Here is a 19,378-nt window from a genome sequence, read left to right as displayed (position 1 = left end):
AATATTATACATTTCTGATATATAGTTATACGTCATATATACACAATCATACACTATTTATATAACACCGTTACATTACATATACATACTGCTATTTTTGTTGTATTTTTTGTTGTTGTTGCATGTACAGTTACGTAGGAAGGTCTGTTGATTCTGAGTGTGTAAAGATGGGCTAAATAGCCCAATCTAAAATATTTGGTTTATGGGCTAAATTTTATAATCGAATTCTTGTAATAATTTTTTTTTTAATTGTTCATATGTCAAGTTTTTTTTAATAATTCTTTTCTTTTATACGAAAAAAATCATTTTTTCCTACAAATAATACTGAATATTTTATTTATTTATTTTGAAAAAATATAATTTAATTATTGGTAAAAGACGATGCCCCTCAAATTTGTAGGCCTAAGGTACTTGCCTTTTATTTTAAAAAAACCTTGCAGGGATGTCACTGAATACACCCGGTATAATCCCATAAATGAATGTAGGGAGGGTAAAATGTACGCAGACTTTATTCCTATTTTTATGAGATAAAAAGACTGTTTCCAATCCTGTTGTATTTTCACTTGATTAAATCAAATCAAATCAAAACATTTAGATACAAAAATAGAAATTGGTAAACCAGATTTTTATCTAGGTACTATTCACAATATGTCATAATAATTATCTAGCATCAAGGTTTGTCAGAGTGACATAATTTACAGAACCAACTTCATTACCATCATAAAAATTAGCAAAAGCAGGCTTCAATGGCGTAGGAAGATTTATAACTACTTCACTTGAAAACATGGAAAGAACATTTGAAATTGTTGGCCTGTCTCTAGCAAATTCTTGAACACACAACAAACCTATGTGTATGCATTTTGTTAACACCATTTCAAAACTGGGATCCCATATGACTGGATCAATGAAATTTGATAAATCATTCTCTTTCCATAGTTCCCATGCCTGAAAAAAAAATTATATTGTTTTAGCGGTTTTTAGATGTATAATGAATTAACAACGAGGCAGACTCAAGATTTAAAGGTTATGTGTTAAAACTAATATGCGGAAACGAAGAGAATGAAGTTCATGTGTTAATTAATATGCTGAAATTAATATTGTTTTATGTTATTCAATATTTACAATATCACATTCTTATATAGAGTCTATAGGTGTCCTAGGCTTTCCCCGTTTTCTGTTCGAATAGGACTACAATAATTTCTTTCACTAATTAGATTACAATTAGTAAATAATTACCATACATATAATTTTTCATATTTACTTTATTATCATGTGCTAAGATTTAGCATTTTGAAATTATTGGGTCCTAAATTTATACACGTCAAATGAATTGTTTAACACAAATACAAGGGGTCAAAATCAAAGTTATTGAGTTCTGCGAATCTGTATTGTATATGGTACATCAGCCCCTGGTCAACCATGGTGACAAAACATGAAAGAAATCCAAAGGAGTTGTAAATGGTAACTAGGACGAGAGTCTATCCAGTCGTCCATTGTAAACATATGATGAGCCCAAATAAAAAATTCAAGAACACCTACACTGATCATTGCTTAACCAAGTATCCATACACAAAAACCCATTTTTTCCACAAAGGGAGAAACGATACGACTTATGATACCGGATCCTAGCAGAATGGAAATATACACCTCTGGCTACTCGAAGAACCTAAAGAGATGCTGGTATAATAAGGGGCCTTCCCTTCAACGGGATCAGAAAAGGTTGTACTAAAGGTTTGAACATTAATAACATCCAATTCAATCGATCATAATGTCCTTATTTCACGGGGCTATAATATTCTATATCAAGTTTTAAAGTTTGCTTCTCGCAATTAAGTACAACAGAGTTTTAAGGAAACTTACATATCCAAGAAGGCTTACTGAGATCTCTTCATTCCAAAAACTTGCAACCTTTTGCCCACTCATGATTTCCAACAATAGCACACCAAAGCTAAAAACGTCTGATTTCTCAGAAAATGTCCCTTTGATCGCGTACTCTGGAGCCATATAACCACTAAGACAATGCAAATTCGACGATGAAATCAACAAATTGGCTTAATGTGGGAAATTTTAGACAACAACAACAAAATTTCCACATTGAATGTCTATATACTTACTATGTTCCTGCAACTTTCCTTGTCTCTGCTTGATCTTGGTTGCATTTGAAAATCCTAGCCATGCCAAAGTCTGAAATCTTTGGATTGAAATCATCATCTAACAAGATATTACTTGGCTTTATATCTCGGTGGATTATCTTTATTCTTGAATCTCTATGTAGATATAGTAGTCCTCGCCCTATCCCTTCGATAATGTGCAATCGTTTGCTCAAATCCAACATCCCTTTATGCGTTTGATCTAAACATTCATCGAAATACAATGACATTCAAAGTATTTTCTTTCCATAACAACCTAAGCTTTTGCATGTGATAAAAGAGGAAAGTTTTTTATGAATATACAATCAAACCTCTCTGTAACAACGTCGTTTGTTTGAATATTGTTTTGGGTTGCTATAGCGAAATGCTATAACATAATATAAAAGTTGGTTCTAACAGAAACTTGGTTGGTATAGTGAAATATTATTATAGAGAATGAATGTTATAAAGAGGTCTTGACTATATAATGCAGAGTAGAGTAAGAGTTTATTTAGGACTAACCAAAGAGAAAAAAATCCAAGCTTTTATTTGGCAAATACTCATAGATCAACATCTTCTCTTCTTTTTCTATGCAACATCCCAATAATCTAACAAGGTTTCTATGTTGGACTCTAGATATCAACAACACTTCATTCATGAACTCTTCCATCCCTTGTCCTGAGGCAGTCGAAAGCCTCTTGACAGCTATTTCTTCCCCGTCTGCTAATACTCCCTACGAACAAAAAACAGGAAAACGATACTACTAGACAGTTGCATTTACAAGAACTGGAGTTGGAACGTATTGGTCCACTCGAAGGAAAGAAAAGGCTCACCTTGTATACCGGACCAAAACCGCCTTGTCCAACTTTATTGTTGTCATGAAACTGGTTTGTTGACATTGCAAGCACTTCAAACTTGAAAATTGGCAACTCCTCCAAATCAACATTACTAATAACTTCTCCCAAACAGATCTTCTTTGCATCTAACTGATTGTTCCTTTTAAACTGAAACCATATTTTACCTCTTTGCCTTGACATCCAAAACCAGATAAGAAGCACGCCAACGCAAACAATAAAAAACAATACAATCACTAGAACGATGATTAGTCTGATATCTCCGGGATGATCTTCAGCAAAAACAAACCATGTAAGACTACTTAAAACAATGAAATAGTGGCAAATCAAGAAACAATGAATCAATACCGAGTTCAGAATGTGCAACACGGATGTGAAGTGTCGTGCCAGAACCTTGGAATTGTTGAATGTCAATCAAGAATCCGCTCCACGACATACAGCCTATTCCTATGTTGAAAGCATAAGCTAAGCAAGAACAATTACTCAAGCATTGGCTTTTGCATTCATCTTCAAGCTTAGGACTTAACCATTCAGCGAAATCAGGCACTTTCATGTTTCCCATCTTCAAAAATCCATCTCTTGTACTTGTTTTGTTCTTTTCTTGATCACATTGCAAACTTCTTCTCCTTACACAACCACTACTCCAATTCCCCTTTTCCCATTCATCGCTATTCTTTGGCTCAAACCCTCTTAAACACGAACAAATTGGCGAATCCAATGAATTGCAGCTCCCAAATAAACCACAAGTTCCATAAACATCACAATCATTTTCGATAGATGACCACGGGAACTTCCAAATCCTCTCAATCCCATCCCAATATGACTGTACCAAGTTCCCACTCGAGTCCAACACGAACCTTATAGCTTCTTTTCGTTCAACAAGACCCGTAAGATAGACAGTACCCTCTGCATCATCAACAACATTGTATCCACCAATATGCACACTACTCATACCCTTTATTCCAATAAAAACTTGACCATTCCATTGACCACTTCGCCAGTAAAGATTCTTCCCTTTCCAAATCAAAAGCTGAGGAAGAATCGCGGTAATGCTAGTCGAAAAATCACCATAACTTGGATCCAAAGGACTTTTCCAAGATCTTAGCCCTGTTTTCTCCCCTGTCTTAACAGAGTTAATAGGAATTTTCATTTTAGGCAAAAATGTATCACTAGGATGTTGGTAACTTTGCCATATTATGTTCCTATTTTTCGAGTTGTCAAGTAAAACAAGGTTCCCACCTTGTAATTGAGCAATCGAATTCGTAACAACATGTGAAGTAGATGAAATATTCGACGTCCAAATAATATCTTTCATTCCATTCATCACAACAAGATTTCCATCCTCAGAAATCTTGAAAACACCAAATGAATCTTTCAATGGTTTATCTCTATTTGCTACCCAAACAACAGTTTTTTCTGAGAAATTGTACCAAATACCAACGTAACGATTCGAGGTATTTCCAGGACTGAAAAATCCCAACTTGAAGATGTTATCAGGACACCATAAAGTTTCTGGATCTTTTAGATATTGAGTGCTACTAATGTTACATATTGATAAGCAAAGTCCTAAGTAAAAAGAATTAAAAACAAGAATGTTAACAAGAAAATATTGCAGAATTTGGTTACTAGTGATCATCACTTTTTTTTTTCTCAAACAACAAAAAGAACATCAAGATTTTGTTGGAAATTAAGCTGGAATCTCTTTTAAAGTTATGCATCAATGATCTACCTGGTACCTATTGTTGCTAGTGGGAGGTGACAAATATACTGTGTAATTAGTCGAGGTACGCGTAAACAGATTTAACACCAATAAAAATATATAATAATATGCATCTATAACCACAAAAAATGTATGGTGTTATAATGACTAAGATCAGATAATGGGAAGGATTTGTTTCAACTGATTAAGTAGACATCACTTTCTAACTTTGTTTTACATATCAAACTTTTCATCCAATTTTTGGCAAGTCAGAATCTTTTTCATTTTTTTTTTTGATCGATTTTTTTTTTTTTTTTAGCAAATTCACTAGTCAAGCTTTCAATAGTCTTTTGGCTTTACCATTGACTATATGAAGCTCACTGACTCGACTAATTAGGTTCGGCCCAAGTAGGCCCACTAAGGAGGTAAAATGCTCCACGCTTAAAAGTTTTTCATTCTCAGACCTCGAAGACAAGACTCGTACTTAAAGGTAAATGATCTATTCCATTCCATCCACAATGTTCCTCGGTAGTAGCAAGGCACACTAGGGGTAAAGCCCTCCTCATCGAAAGGTTTTTCATTCTGAGTGTCCGAATCCAAGACCCCTAATTAAAGGTGAAGGATGTCATCCATAACTCTCCTCAATGGTAACCAATGTCAAATATTTATAAATATTTTTGATTATGAAGTCGGTTATTATTGGTCGTAAACTTTAAATTTTGGATCCGCCTTTGATAATAGCCAGGCTCATTTCTTAATGAATTTCAAATTTTGAATTTGCCTCTAACAAGCGTGTTTGAGCTAACAACTGAGCAAGGCGTTGGTTGGGTACTCTCAAACACATTTGAGTTTCATCTTCATTTGTATAAAAATCTCTGTATATCTCATAGTGCTAAAGTGTGTGAAAACCGTAAGAGGCTAGGGTTCAAATTTCAACTGAAACAAAATAAAAAATAACTTGAGATTTCTTCGATATATAGAATGTAACAAGTATTCTTTGAAATAATCGAGGTATACACAAACACCAAAATTGTAGAATTAAAGAAAAATATTATGTTTGAACCAAAAAAAGAGGGATGCAAAGTACAAAAATTATATTTATACGATTTTTACTTTAAAGTTAGGAAAAAAGTAGTTAGAATCAATAAATTCCTCAATAATGTAGATAGATGAAGGGTGCTTTGATCTCATATGGCACATCAACATGTCATTTTCTTGGACCACTTGGTGATGGAAATAGTAAGTCCTTTCCAATACCATAGAAAATATTCACTTTTTAAATCGGTAAAAAAACGGATTCAAAATTTAAAATTTATGAGTTTTTGTAATGATTTAAAGTTAATAATATAACAATAACTGGATTAACGTGCAATAATTAGTATTGTTCCTTCTTCTTCACATGATAAGGGTATGGTATGCTTGTACTCTTGACTCTATTCTCCCCGAACTCTAGTTATAGAATTATACTGAGGATATTATTATTATTGTATTTAATAAATTTTTAATATATATATATACATAATTTATATAAAAATATTGAATTCACGTGAACCTGTAATCAACTTTGTATATCGTTCCTACCAACCAACTTTAGTATTGAGGGGGGTTCTGTTTGGAAGTAATTGCCCACATTATAATGCACATTTAATCCTCATATACTCGTGTGAAGAGTCTTTAGTTGGAATATATTAAATCATGGAAAATATTTATCTGTATCATATATTTATATTAAATCGAGCAATTGAATTTTAACAGTTAAAAATCGAAGTAATGAAAATACATATTAGGCCAAAATTTGAAAGCATTAATTAATTAAGGATTATCAGTTCCAACAGTATGTTTTATTATGTTTAACACATGTTAAAGGATAGTGAATACATGATTAGTCATTTAGGTAATTGCTACTACAACATTATAATGATTTTGTCACCGCCACCGCCATCACTATCAACCACTATCTCCATTGCGGTTAATACGTATTTTTTACTACGAACCATCTCCACCATCACAACTAGTACCGTTGTCGAATACCATCAACACCATTATCAACCATTATACATTCTTCAGCCATCATCACCAACTACTAACGAAATAAAGGATAATAAGAGGACAATAAATGAATGATCCGATGGTTCGAATTATATATTTATTATGTTTGAAATAAATTATGCACATTCAGATATATTAAAAATCAAACCGTCTTAATTATTCAACATTCAAATCACTTTAATTATCCAAATATCAATTCAAATTCAGATGTCTTAATCTCAACGCAAATAAATAAATGTTTTACCATGCCAACCCCCTCTTATCGCGAACACAAACGCATGTTATTTTATTTTAAAACAATTACATACTTGAAAAATAGATGAATTATTTACGAGGAAACCCCCCCAAAAAAACAATTGTTCCAATTTACAAGAACTACACAAAATTAGTAATTCTAACAAACCTCACAAAAATGTGGTTCCCTTTATTTTATATACTTTTTTCATAACTTATGTCATGTGTGTTTCCCCTACTACCCAACTCTTTCTTGGTCATTTGTTCTCCTTTTTTTGTTCCCAATTCCTTAAACAAATGCCAATTTTCTTACTTGAATATCACGAAAGAGAAAAAAGCAGGAGAAAATCACATAGCTAAAAAAAAATTTTAAAAAAAAACCCGAAAAAAAAACAAACAAACAATGAGGCTATGGAGAAAAGCTTCTGGTTTAGTCAAAGATCAAAAAAGCCTGTGGTTAGCTAGCCTATCGAGTCGAACATCGTATCGAAATCCAGAAATGGAAGCTGCGGTAATAAAAGCTACGAGCCACGATGAATTCACGATCGATATGAAAAATGTGGATCGCGTTTATAAGTGGCTACGATTATCTCCAAGCCACCTAAAATGTCTCATTTGGTCAATTTCGTTACGTATGGAAAAAACAAAGAGTTGGATTGTTGCAATTAAAGGATTAATGCTCATGCACGGGGTCTATAGTTCGAAAATCCCCGCGATACAAAGGATCGGGAGATTACCATTTGATTTATCGAATTTCAATGATGGATATTCCCATCCTTATAAGATTTGGGGAATAAATGAGTTTATTCGAGCTTATTTCACATATCTTGATCAAAAATCATCCCTTCTTTTTATGAATTTGCAAGAAAGGAGGAATTTACAAAATTTGGAACACGTCAACAACAACAATAACGATAATAATAATAATTATGACGTCGTTGTTTTTGTTGAAGGACGTTATTCAATGATTCAAGATCTTGTCCTGCTTCAAAAATTACAATTTTTACTCGATATGTTGCTCGAAATTAGGCCATTATGTGATAATGCTGTTGTCCCTCTTGTTCTTGAAGCTATGGATTGTGTCATGATTGAAGTTTTCGACGTTTACAGCAGAATTTGCAATGGAATTGCTAGAATTCTGTTGCGTATATATACTGCTGGGAAAGTCGAAGCTAGCATGGCACTTAGGATCGTGCAAAAAGCCACAATCCAAGGTGAAGAATTGTCACTATATTTCGAGTTATGTCAAAGTATAGGGGTGAAAAATGCAGCCGAGTTTCCAACAATCGAGCAAATTCCATATGAAGATATTAAGGAACTTGAAGAAATTATCAACGGGGTATCTGAAAAGGACTCGCGAATGAGTCCTCATCAACACGAAGGTAAAGCTATTGTTGTTGTACCTGAAAAAATTGGTGATCAGCATATCGAGAATCTTGAAAAAGAAAGCAAATTGAGGACAGTGATTACTGATAATTGGGAAAAATTTGATGACGATTTGATGCAAAATGATGGAGTGAAAATTGCATCAATTACAATTAATCCTTTTGAAATATGTACAAATAATGTACCTAGTAAAACTCCAGAGTTACCAGATCTAATTAGCTTCTTATAGAAAAGCTGGCTATATGCGAAAATAGTGGCTATATGTGAAAACATTGACTATATGCGAAAAACTTTCAAATGCAATATTAGTAACACAATAGCAAAAAGAGAGAAAAAAAAAAAGGAAACATTATTTACATTTATACATATTTGTATTACTTGTGGTCTGGTCCTTTCCTAAATCTCGCGCATAACGAGAGCTTTAGTGGACCAAACTGCTTTTTTTCTTTTTCTTTTTTTACATATTTGTATCACTATAGAATACTATTTAATCAAAGGAGTTGTTATACATATGTTTCCAATAAAGAGTCATTTAGGCAATGAGGAACAATTACGAATGACAAAAAAAAGAAGGAGAATGGACTATTGGCTTTTTCACCAAAGGAAGAATTAGCCAATGATACCTCGCCACGAATCAAGGTTTGCACCGTGCAATGGTAGAAACATAATTTTAATCAAAAAAGATCAAAAATATCTATTATATATACATGAAAAAAATGAAATTGTATATGTAGTGTAACTTTCTTGTCCTTCTGCCCCTCTGGCGCCACCCCTTATATCATGCGATGAAGAATATTTCTTATAGTTCATTTACTAGTGGCAACAAAGTTTTGGAGGATCTCAACACATATTATTCATTCAACACGTATTAAATACACTTGTGTAAGTGATCTCTTTGGTCCATGGTACCTCAAGGAAATCAACTCATGCACTACTAATGTTAATGATTATGAATGTGACTCTTTTTTTCCTTTGAGCAAACAAGAGAAGGAAAAAAAGAAGACTGTTGGAGTTGTGTTTATTCATTTTTTTAACTTCAAATAAATTGGAGTCGACTATATAATGTGATAGGTAATAGCTATTTTAAGATCACATCTATATTTAAGAAACAATAACTTTTCATCTAAATCGCCAACTTAACTTGTGGGCAAAGTTTTGTCAATCCGACAAGACTTGTGAATAATTTAACGAGATAGGTAGAATGAAATGTGTACTAAATCACCGGCATAACTTGTGAACAAGACAAGTGTTGTCAATCCAACAAGATTTGTGAGCAATTTAACAAGATAGGTAGAATGAAATTTGTACTAAATCGCCGAGGTAACTTGTGAACAGGACAAGTTTTGTCAATCCGACAAGGCTTGTGAACAATTTAACAAGATAGGTAGAATGAAATTTGTATTAAATCGCCGGCGTAACTTGTGAACAAGACAAGTTTTGTTAATCCAACAAAACTTGTAAATGATTTAACAAGATAGGTAGAATTATTGGGATATGGCCCATGTTCCAGCCAAAGGCCCATGGCCTAATCCTATTTGTAAAATGATTGAAATAATTCTCCTAATTTGGTTCCCAATTCTATTTGGAAAATGATTGGAATTATAATTCTATTTGGAGTTGGTTTTGGCTTTAGGAAAAAGTATCACTCTATAAATAGTATGATTTGAGAGAATTATGTAATTGTTCATTGGTAGTGTATTTGAGAGACATTAGGCACATAAGAGAGGTTTTTAAGAGAGCTTTCAACAAGAGAGAAGAGAGAAGAAAATGGTGTTTTCCGCAGCAGTTTTGCCTCCCCGACCAGAAATGTTCAAATTGTGTTTTCTGATTCATTAACCTTTGAATCGGCCTGAAATTTTTACTGAGTGTTCCTAAAATCTTAGTGTTTGATTTGAACGGTGGAGATCGGATTTGAAGGTCAGCAACATCTCAGTTTAGGTCCCGAACAGTAGCTCTGTTTTGGGTGAACTTCTTCATATTACTTTTGTTGGTATAGCTATTGCTTCTCCTTGCTTGACAATTGTTGTGTAGCCATTTAGGAGAATATTTGTAACCCTCTTATTGTTATAGTGGAGCAATTTGGATTTCAAAAATCCCGTGGTTGTTACTTTCGATTTGAAAGATTTTTCCCACGTTAAATTTGGTGTTATTTATTTATTTTCTCTGTTTTCGAATTTGCATCCTTCCGTCATAACAAGAATGACACTTGTACTAAATTGCCCACGTAACTTGTGAGAAGTGAGCTTTTTATCAAAACTTAGAGCCTATTTTGGAAGGACATATTGAAATTGAATTTGAGTGTAATTTTACAATCTTGATATGTTTGTTCGGCCAAGTAATTACTTGGTCTTCATGGAATTTAATTTAATTGAGGCGGTGGGGGGGGGGGGGGAGATTGGACAAAATTTGTGCCGGATTGAGAAAACTTGCCATGTTTGGCTTATAAGCACTTTTGATGTTTTACCAAACACATAGATAAACCAAAAAATACTCTTGAATTAATTTGACCAACTTATAAGCTTATTCAAACAGCTTCTAGTTACACTCTCTCTTTCTCAAAGAAAAGCGAAAATTATTGATAATCACATGGTATAATAAGACTTGCTTTTAACTTAAAAGAAAATTATTTTCTTATCATATTGAGTGTGTTGAGCTGGCCATGAAATTGAAGGGCACAGGCAGCAACATCCTTGAATGATGTTGGAAAAATCATCTTCCACAGCCTGGCTAACTTGTCTATTTCTAATTTACAAGTTCATAGCTAAGACCAAATATTTAATATGGGGGATCCACATGACCCTATAAGACTATATAGTTACTTAAAAAAATAGGTCACTCACATCTATGTGAATTCAAGAATGGAAAATTCTTCAAAGATAAAGTTTTGTCTCTCTGAGAGGTGTCACATAGTACCATTAGATTCAAAACAACATCCTGTCTCATGCCCATGATTTAAATGTGATGCGAAATCGAAGCAAATAAATTAGCTCATGTTGCTGCGACGATCTATATGAAAGGGCAGTGTAACTTAACATTAGGTTGCTCCATGGAAATTGATAGTAAAGTTGAAACTATGTAATTTTTTCCTTGTTTTATAACTTATTCTAAATTTCGAGAGATCAAATGAGAACCTCAAAGCAATGATAAAGTTGCCTTTGTGTGACCTAATGTATCACATGTTCGAGCTATAATATCAGTCATTGATGCTTAAGTTAGAATAATTGCCTACACTATAGCACCTTGAGTGCGACCCTTCCCCAAACCTTATATGAACACGAGATGCCCATGCTTCGTATACCAAGTTGATCATTATTTTCTATACATTAGAGGATTAGGCAAGGGAAAAGGGGAAGGAAATTAGTTAGAGAATGGAATGCACATCTGTTGTGTAAGAGACTCCCACTATCAACACTTAACTCTAAGCTTTGGTGGTACTCACATCAGTTGTTACAAGAATATTTGACTCCAAAGAAAAAAGCTTCAAATAGACATGGATGGTAAGGTGCTAGAGAAATTATTATTTTTTTCGTGCAAACGAACTTGGAGAGATTAATGTGAGCAATACATAAAACAAACTCATCTTAGTATCTAGCTTCCGGAAATCCTATATTAGATAATCCAAAGAAAATATGTTATCTTCATCTGTCAGCATGTACAGATAAATGATAAAACAAGAAATCTCTTACAAATACACATTGATCAGCGATCTTCCGGTACCTTCTATCTTCATCCATCATCATGTATAACGACATCCGCGAAAAGGTGTACTCGTTGCTCCAGAATTGCCTAATACATCACAGCATTACATTAATGTACATTTCCTTCGGTATTCATAAGTTTTTTAGTTGGTTTTCTCTCTGAATGTAACTTAGGAAACAGTTGCTACGGATGAATCAATGGTCATCACCCTGCAAAGACAATTATACAATAAGTGAAAGAGATATTGGGCGGCTTAATAAAATGGGTGGCGTATAGCCAAAATTTAGAAAAGAGAATTACGATTATTTAATTTACATATAAAAAGATATTGTAATTGATTATAATTTAATAATTAATTTTTTTCAGTATAACATTTGTTTAATATTTTGTAAGAAAAAAATAGACATACATAAATTATTGTAAGTTACATGATGACACAAATGTTTAAATATCTTTTATTGATAATAGTCTAGAAAACTTTTTCAATAGAATCAATTGTTGTATAAACTATAAAAATTATTCTAGAAGTGTTTTAACATAAAATTTAGACTTCACTTTAGTGAATATGCTAATTAGAGTATCATTTTTTAACTGATATAATATTTCGTAATACTTTTAATTACAAAAATCAATATCACAGTGATTGTTACCTTTATAAGACATTCAAAGTTAAGACAATATTTTTTAAAATTTAATTATTTGATAATCTAATTAGTTTGAGCTTGAAATATTTAATAAAACATCTCAATAAATTGAAGACAATCTTACAAAGACAATATTAAAACATAGTTGATTCAAATTGAAGTAAATGAGATAAATTAAAAAATAAAAAGTAACTATAATTTAATTGTTTACAATTTTTAATTATAATTACATTAGTAGTAAATTTTCAAAAAGATGAGTATAATAATTAGTATTCCTCCGTTCCATATTAGTTGATCATCTTACTAAAAATCTTGTCTCATATTAGTTGTCCACCTTACTAAATCAAGAAAGCATTACTTAATTTTTTTTCTATATTTTCCTTGCAATTAATTCTTTTTTAAAGTATTCACATTTGTTTGTAAAATTTCTAAAAAAAAATTTAAGGGGTAAATTAGTAAAATTATATTTTTATTTATAATTTCTTAATATGTGTGTAAAAAGAAAAATGATTAACTAATATGGTACAAAGGGAGTAAGAGATTAGCAACAAACTATTAAGAAAAATTTAATTAATACTCCCTCTGTTCCTTTTTAGTTTCATGATAAGGTCTGACACAACCTTTAAGAAAAATTAATAAGGAGTGTTGTTTAACCAATATATCCCTTATTAATTCTTCAATCTTTATCTATATATGTACCTTTTAATTCTAAAATAATTAATGTTAAAGGCAAAGTTGAAAAAAAGACAATTATTATCTCTTTGATTGTTTAAATTCACAACTATTTTAGAACAAATATTTATAGTATACATGACAGAAGAAGGAAGTAACAATATTAATAAATACTACAACAACATACTCAGTAAAATTTCACAAGTGGGGTCTGGAGGATGTACACAGACTTTACCACTACCTCATTGAGATAGAGAAGTTGTTTCTGAAAAACCTCGGTTCAAAAGTATTAGCCCCAAATAAGAGAGAAAAACAATATATATAGCATAATGGCTAAAGCGAAACGCTACATAAAAAAAATTATATTCTACTTAGGCATTTTGTTTCATCAGATGTGGTTCTCTTTTATGTATGTATCTCCATCTTTTGTATGCCCAGTGCTTTTGGTTCTCTTCGTTTAATCTTGAGGTGGAGATTCTGCATCAGAACAGGAAATAGAAGAGAATGACACAGTATCTTCTTTAGCCATAGCCACGAAGTTGAGAGGGACGGTAGAGAGCCTTGTCATTTCCTTAAAATAACCATTGTGCCGCGTAGAGTTGGAACGGGGTGTTAAGAGCTCTGGAGTTGCACAAGACATTGAGTTCCTGGGTGTAACAGATCCATGTCCATTGCCATGGTAACCATTTGACTTCCTAAATCTACTGCTTCTTCTCGGGCTAGGTTTGGAACCATATACAGATTCCTTCTCTGCCAGCAGCATATCTTGGAGTTTCTTCTGATCCTGGACGAACAAGATAAGATGAAGGTCAAACATTGCTCTTGTCAGTACGAAAAGAGTTTGATGCTCTTTCCTCATCTTTCGACTTGATCAAAACATATGTAGAAAGGTGTACTATATTACAAGGACAGTTACATTGTACAAATTACATTCATGTGACTTCTACATCATGAATTCTCCTAACTATGTACTTGTTTTCCATACATTAATACTAATTGATAGATGAGAATATTTGACATTACCCGAGCTCGTTTCTTTGACTCTTCTTTCTGCTGTCTGACCACTTTGTAATCCTCCAATATTGACACCAATCTCACCTACAAGTAGAGACCAGTTCATTTTCAAAACATAAGAACCAAAAGAGGAGATTTAGAAAACTCTAGCTGCAGGAGAACTCACCCCATCATAAAGAAACAATTTCTGTTTCTCATCTTCCCAAGCTAGTGTCTTGTTTATCAGAGTGTTAACCATGACTGAAAACAAGTGCAGTCGATTTCAGTTTTTAACGGAATAGACAAGATAAATGATAACAAGGAAGTCAGAGTAGATTACCTGGAATTTTAGTCACTTTAATTCTAGCTTGTTCAGCCCGCTTTAAGTGTATGTGAGCACCTCTTCCACCACTGTAACGTCTATAATCCTGATAACAGAAAAAGCGCTACTCATACTTTGGACAAAGTAAATCTACAACTATTGTACTCCATTTGATAAGGAATGTAAATCTATAATTAACACAAACATCATATGTTAAACTAGAGTAACTGGATTAGTCAATAGTGAAAAGAAATCTGCAGTAAGCTATGTCATTGGCCTAGAGGAGATCATTTGATTTATACCTGGTTATAATCTTCAAGCCAGTTTTCCTCCTCACAAGCAAAAAGCCACCAGTCTATTCTATCCATTATATCTTTTCGACTTAAAGCTTCATCCTTTGCTTTGTTTATTTGTGCTTCAATATTTGCCAGGAGTTCACAAGGGTCCACAAGACCTTCAAATGAAGATTGAACTCATTTCTGTGAACGGACGTCTTAGAGGAATACAACTTTATGCATCCGAGATTAGATGTCTTACCAGAGTCTATCATTGCACTAGATTTATCAGTTGAAGTACTTGGATCAGGATCGATATGGTTTTTGTAGCATATGTCCTCCAGCTCAGCTCTCCTTTTTATAACCAACTCCTTCATCCTGCTTGCTTTCAATTTGGTCAGCCTCTCCACTTCTGTCGATATCTATCAAAATGAATGTCATAGACAAAATTAAACTTCTCTACGGCCTGAGAAATTGTCGTTAGTGACAGATCAGTGGTTGCAATTGTGGGAAACTAGTCCAATGCACTAGTACATTTGACTCTATGCTTCACTAGTTTCATGAGTAAACTGCCTATATGCAACGTTTTACTATTACATGTTGTCTTTGCTTCATTTATCTTACAATTTGTGGTTGCCACTGTACTTTTCTCCATTTTTTTCTATATGCTTCACTTGAGCCGACGGTCTATCGGTAACAACTTCTCTACCTTCACAAGGTAAGGGTAAGGCTAAATAACATCACCCTCCCCAGACCCCACTCGTAGAATTACACTGGGTATGTTGTAGTTGTATTGGTAGAGTCGGTCAAGGGAAATAAAAATGAGAGGTAGTGGGAACAAGAAAGAAAGGCAATACGTTTGAAAAGATTGTAAATGCTCACAAACCTGTTGAATAACCTCCAAAGAAAGAGCACCTGGTTCTGTAACCTCAGCCTCAGAAAGACGAAGAACGGAAGTGATCCTGGATAACTTGCTCTTTTCTACTCTGGTTGTATCCATTAAGGTCCAAAGCTCAAACAACGATCCAGCAACATCTTTTAGCTGCATCAATGATGAGATTAAAATTGGAGAAGAAGAAAAAGCTACGAGAAGACAGAAGTAAGCAATACCTTCTGATATCGAACTTTTCTTTCCGTCTTCAGTTTAAAGATGGCCTGTTCTAGACTTTCCAATGCGCTGACGCTGATGTTAGTGGATTGTCCCAGGCTTGTTGCATGCAAGCTTGGATGCACATCACTCACAGTTCTGCCAAAATCCATACCCAGCACACTACATAAAGTGTGCACCTCATTGACACAATCCACAACTTTTTGGATCCGCTCAGACTGCAGGCAGAAAAAAAAATACTTACCAGTTAATTTGCTAAAATAAGTACACTCAATACTAACCAAAAGTACAGCACTCATGATCGTTAAGCACGACGTTTTGTTCCATGTTAAAATGCAAGTCAAACCATGCATACCTTCTCCTTTTGAAGAGTACGAAGATGAGATTTGTATTCGGAGAGGTTTCTCAGTGACAAGTCGTGATCTTCCCGATTTAAGGAACTCACAGCATTGATGATACTAGAATACCCAGAAATCTCACTAGTTATCTTGTCGATTTGTGTCTTTACATCTGCAAACTGCTTAACTCTTTCATCTTTCATAACTCTTAAATCGTCAATAAGTGGTGTAACTAATGCTAATTGCTCCTTCAATGACGCTGACTTCTTCTCTGGCTGTATCTGTTGAGTTGAGAATGAAAGTTGAGGCATTAGCATATGCACGATGTTTGCTTGACTTTTAAAGTATCGAAATGGACTAATCCATATCTCATTGTGCAGTGACATTAAAGTAGAATTCCATCTAATCCCGTATCTAAATATCTTCAGAATTTTTAATCCCCTATCTAAATATCAGCCAATAGAAAATCCAATCAAACTTCCGAGACAACCGTATATAAGCTAATATGATGCCTAAAATGAGACATAAAGAAACAGACTGTAAGCTAACATGTGTGAAAGTTGCCCATGGGGCTTTGGTTTAGTCATAAGAGCACAACACATGATGTGTGGGTTAGGCGCACATCACGGGTTTGAACCTTACCGAAGACCAAATTCTGGTATTTAAGTGGAGAAGGATAGAGCGGATAGGCCCATTATCCACCGAGTTTCGAACCGTGTCCCATTGGATTGGTTCTAGGGGATTTCTTGGTTATTTTGAAAAGAAAAAAACTAACTTTTATAAAAGTTCATCTATCACGAGAGAAATTTTCAACCAATTCAAGACTTCTAGCAAATCCCGTTATCTTAAAGAGAAAGCAGTACGTTTAGCAAATACCGTTATCCAACACCAGGAGAACTGGAGAAGAGTTCATTACCAGTGAATTAATATTGAGTTCACCAAGAACAGCCATTAAGGTTGCAACCTCGGCTTCTTTGGTTGCAACAGATTGATGAAGACATGCTTTTGTATTTGCAGCTTCTTCAACTTTTCTTTGATAAACTTCCAAACACTCTCTCTCCAGCTCCGACAGCATACGGTCTTTATCAGCTTCAGTCTCTCCAATGTCCTTCCATATTTGCTGGACATCAAATAAATACAGTCAAATAAAACTTGCAAATTCCTAGTTCTAACTTGGTTGACTGAATTCGTATTCTCGCATATACAGGGAGAGATCAACAATAAGGTACACGAGAATTCAAAGCCAATGAAAGCATTAATCATTCCCATCAGAACTCTTCTGATACACCATCGTATCACATACAGACTACTACATGATTTCTTCTTCTTTTTTTCCTTCGACTACTACATGATTTCAACTTACCTAAAATAGTACAAAAGGTAACTATTCCAACTCAATTAATCTAATATGATAGTAAGAACACTCATGCCAACTACCAAACCATTAAAAGACCATTCAAAGCAAAAAGTGACTAATAATGTTCACGACCCACTTTTCAACAACCAACAATAACTACGCCTCTGTCCCAAACAAGTTAGGGTCAGCAAAACCCCGCTCTTCAGCCGAACATCCACTCAACCTCAGAGAACTTCCTCAAAACACATAAACTTGTCCAAATTTAAGTAAGAAATTTTGGAACATCAAGAATTATTAATAAGGTTCCAGTAAACACAACAACAACATACCCGGTATAGACCTCAGCTCCAGAAAAACTGTCCAGAAAGCGAATAAGCAGAAGTGAAAGCATCACAAAGCAGTCCAGAAAGCGAATAAGCAGAAGTGAAAGCATCACAAAGCATACTGAACAGTAACTACAAATAATACAATAATCAAAGTACATGAAACATCATATAGTAACAGTCTCTCAATAATTAAACACCCAAATTCCCCAATGAAACAACAAGAATGAAAACAATGAAAGGAAGCTTTCAGCAAAGCAAATGATATCAAGACAAAAAAAGATAAAAGTACCTCTAGTTCTCTAAGTAAAGTATGACAAGTTGAACTTGTATGGACACTACAGCAAGAAGGACTTGCAAAAGCCAGCATCATATCTGCTAATGATAAATGATGATTAATCCCTCTCTATTTCTCATTCACAATAGCAAAACAAAAAAAGAAGCTCAAGAAAAGTTTACCCTTTCACAAATTGCCCCTTTTTACAGCATAAAATCAATTAGCTTCCTTCAAGAAAAGCTAATATAAAGCCAACAGTACTTTTATCCTGTCTTTTCAATCAACAGAACAAAAAAGGGGACCAAAATGATATAAACCAAGAAAGCAACTACCCTTTGTTCGGATCGAAATAACAAGACGTAATACGGAAACTAAAAATTCCAAACATTAAAGATGATAAATCAGACGACAAAGAAAATTATACTAAAAACCCATAATACACTTTACCCAATACAAATTTTAGAAAAAAAAAAACAAAAAAAAAAAACTCACTTTTACATAAACCCCATTTCATATAATTTCTATATAGTAACAAAGAAGGTCATTATCAAACCCCAAAACACACACAATTCCTTAAAAGATAGAGAAACTACACGTAAAGGGAACGTATGACAAACCCCAAAACAAAATCTTTTAAAAAAAATGTTCCCTTTCTTGTATGAACAGATGATTTTTTTCTCTGTCTCTCACCAGAAAAAAGAAAAAAAAAACAGAAATTAGGTCATACCCACCAAGCCACCAACTATAAAAAGACAAAAATGAACTTGCTTTCCTTAGTAACTTCGTTTCTTGATTATTTTTGTTCCTTTTACTTCAGGAAAAAACAAGAAAAATGGGGAAAAAGTTTTAATAAGAAAAAGGGGAAGTTAGGTAGATAGAAGAAGAGGACAACAATAACAACTAAAATGAGAATTAATGGGGAAAAAGTTTGTTGTTTTTTGAGCTGATTTAGCTCAGGAAGAAGAAGAAGAAGAACTGAGCAGAAATGGTTCAGCTGCAGGACAGTCCAGCTATGAGAA

The 19,378-nt window shown here is 33.7% G+C and overlaps 3 protein-coding genes across 5 annotated transcripts; 1 reads left to right on the top strand and 2 right to left on the bottom strand.

The window, feature by feature from the left end:
• Positions 1 to 536: 536 nt before the first annotated feature.
• Positions 537 to 4,861, bottom strand: LOC129887913 (G-type lectin S-receptor-like serine/threonine-protein kinase At1g11330). Its single transcript, XM_055963155.1, has 6 exons — positions 3,332 to 4,861; positions 2,963 to 3,255; positions 2,652 to 2,862; positions 2,115 to 2,352; positions 1,861 to 2,011; positions 537 to 945 (listed from the first exon to the last, which is right to left on the bottom strand). The coding sequence occupies exons 1-6, from the start codon at positions 4,617 to 4,619 to the stop codon at positions 661 to 663; spliced, it is 2,466 nt and encodes an 821-aa protein (XP_055819130.1). The 5' UTR covers positions 4,620 to 4,861; the 3' UTR covers positions 537 to 660.
• A 2,507-nt stretch (positions 4,862 to 7,368) lies between these two features.
• LOC129887914 (putative clathrin assembly protein At1g25240) lies at positions 7,369 to 8,580 on the top strand. Its single transcript, XM_055963156.1, has one exon. The coding sequence runs from the start codon at positions 7,369 to 7,371 to the stop codon at positions 8,578 to 8,580; it is 1,212 nt and encodes a 403-aa protein (XP_055819131.1).
• A 4,973-nt stretch (positions 8,581 to 13,553) lies between these two features.
• Positions 13,554 to 18,793, bottom strand: LOC129887911 (65-kDa microtubule-associated protein 6-like). 3 transcript variants are annotated; one of them, XM_055963152.1, is made up of 12 exons: positions 18,542 to 18,793; positions 18,375 to 18,457; positions 17,319 to 17,522; positions 16,420 to 16,683; positions 16,067 to 16,282; positions 15,843 to 15,998; positions 15,219 to 15,378; positions 14,984 to 15,135; positions 14,700 to 14,787; positions 14,547 to 14,620; positions 14,390 to 14,464; positions 13,554 to 14,150 (listed from the first exon to the last, which is right to left on the bottom strand). In XM_055963152.1, exons 2-12 carry the CDS (start codon positions 18,453 to 18,455, stop codon positions 13,824 to 13,826), a joined length of 1,797 nt encoding a protein of 598 aa, XP_055819127.1. In that variant the 5' UTR covers positions 18,456 to 18,457; positions 18,542 to 18,793; the 3' UTR covers positions 13,554 to 13,823. The 3 variants fall into 3 exon arrangements, with proteins under 3 accessions (XP_055819127.1, XP_055819129.1, XP_055819128.1); XM_055963154.1 differs by lacking the exon at positions 18,542 to 18,793 and adding an exon at positions 18,089 to 18,115 and having other exon boundaries at positions 18,375 to 18,458; XM_055963153.1 differs by lacking the exon at positions 18,542 to 18,793 and having other exon boundaries at positions 18,375 to 18,524.
• Between the last annotated feature and the right edge of the window lie 585 nt (positions 18,794 to 19,378).

Source organism: Solanum dulcamara, chromosome 4 (assembly GCF_947179165.1).
Source record: "Solanum dulcamara chromosome 4, daSolDulc1.2, whole genome shotgun sequence".
In the NCBI taxonomy this organism is placed as follows: Eukaryota; Viridiplantae; Streptophyta; class Magnoliopsida; order Solanales; family Solanaceae; genus Solanum; species Solanum dulcamara.
This window is presented reverse-complemented; position numbering and strand designations above follow the sequence as displayed.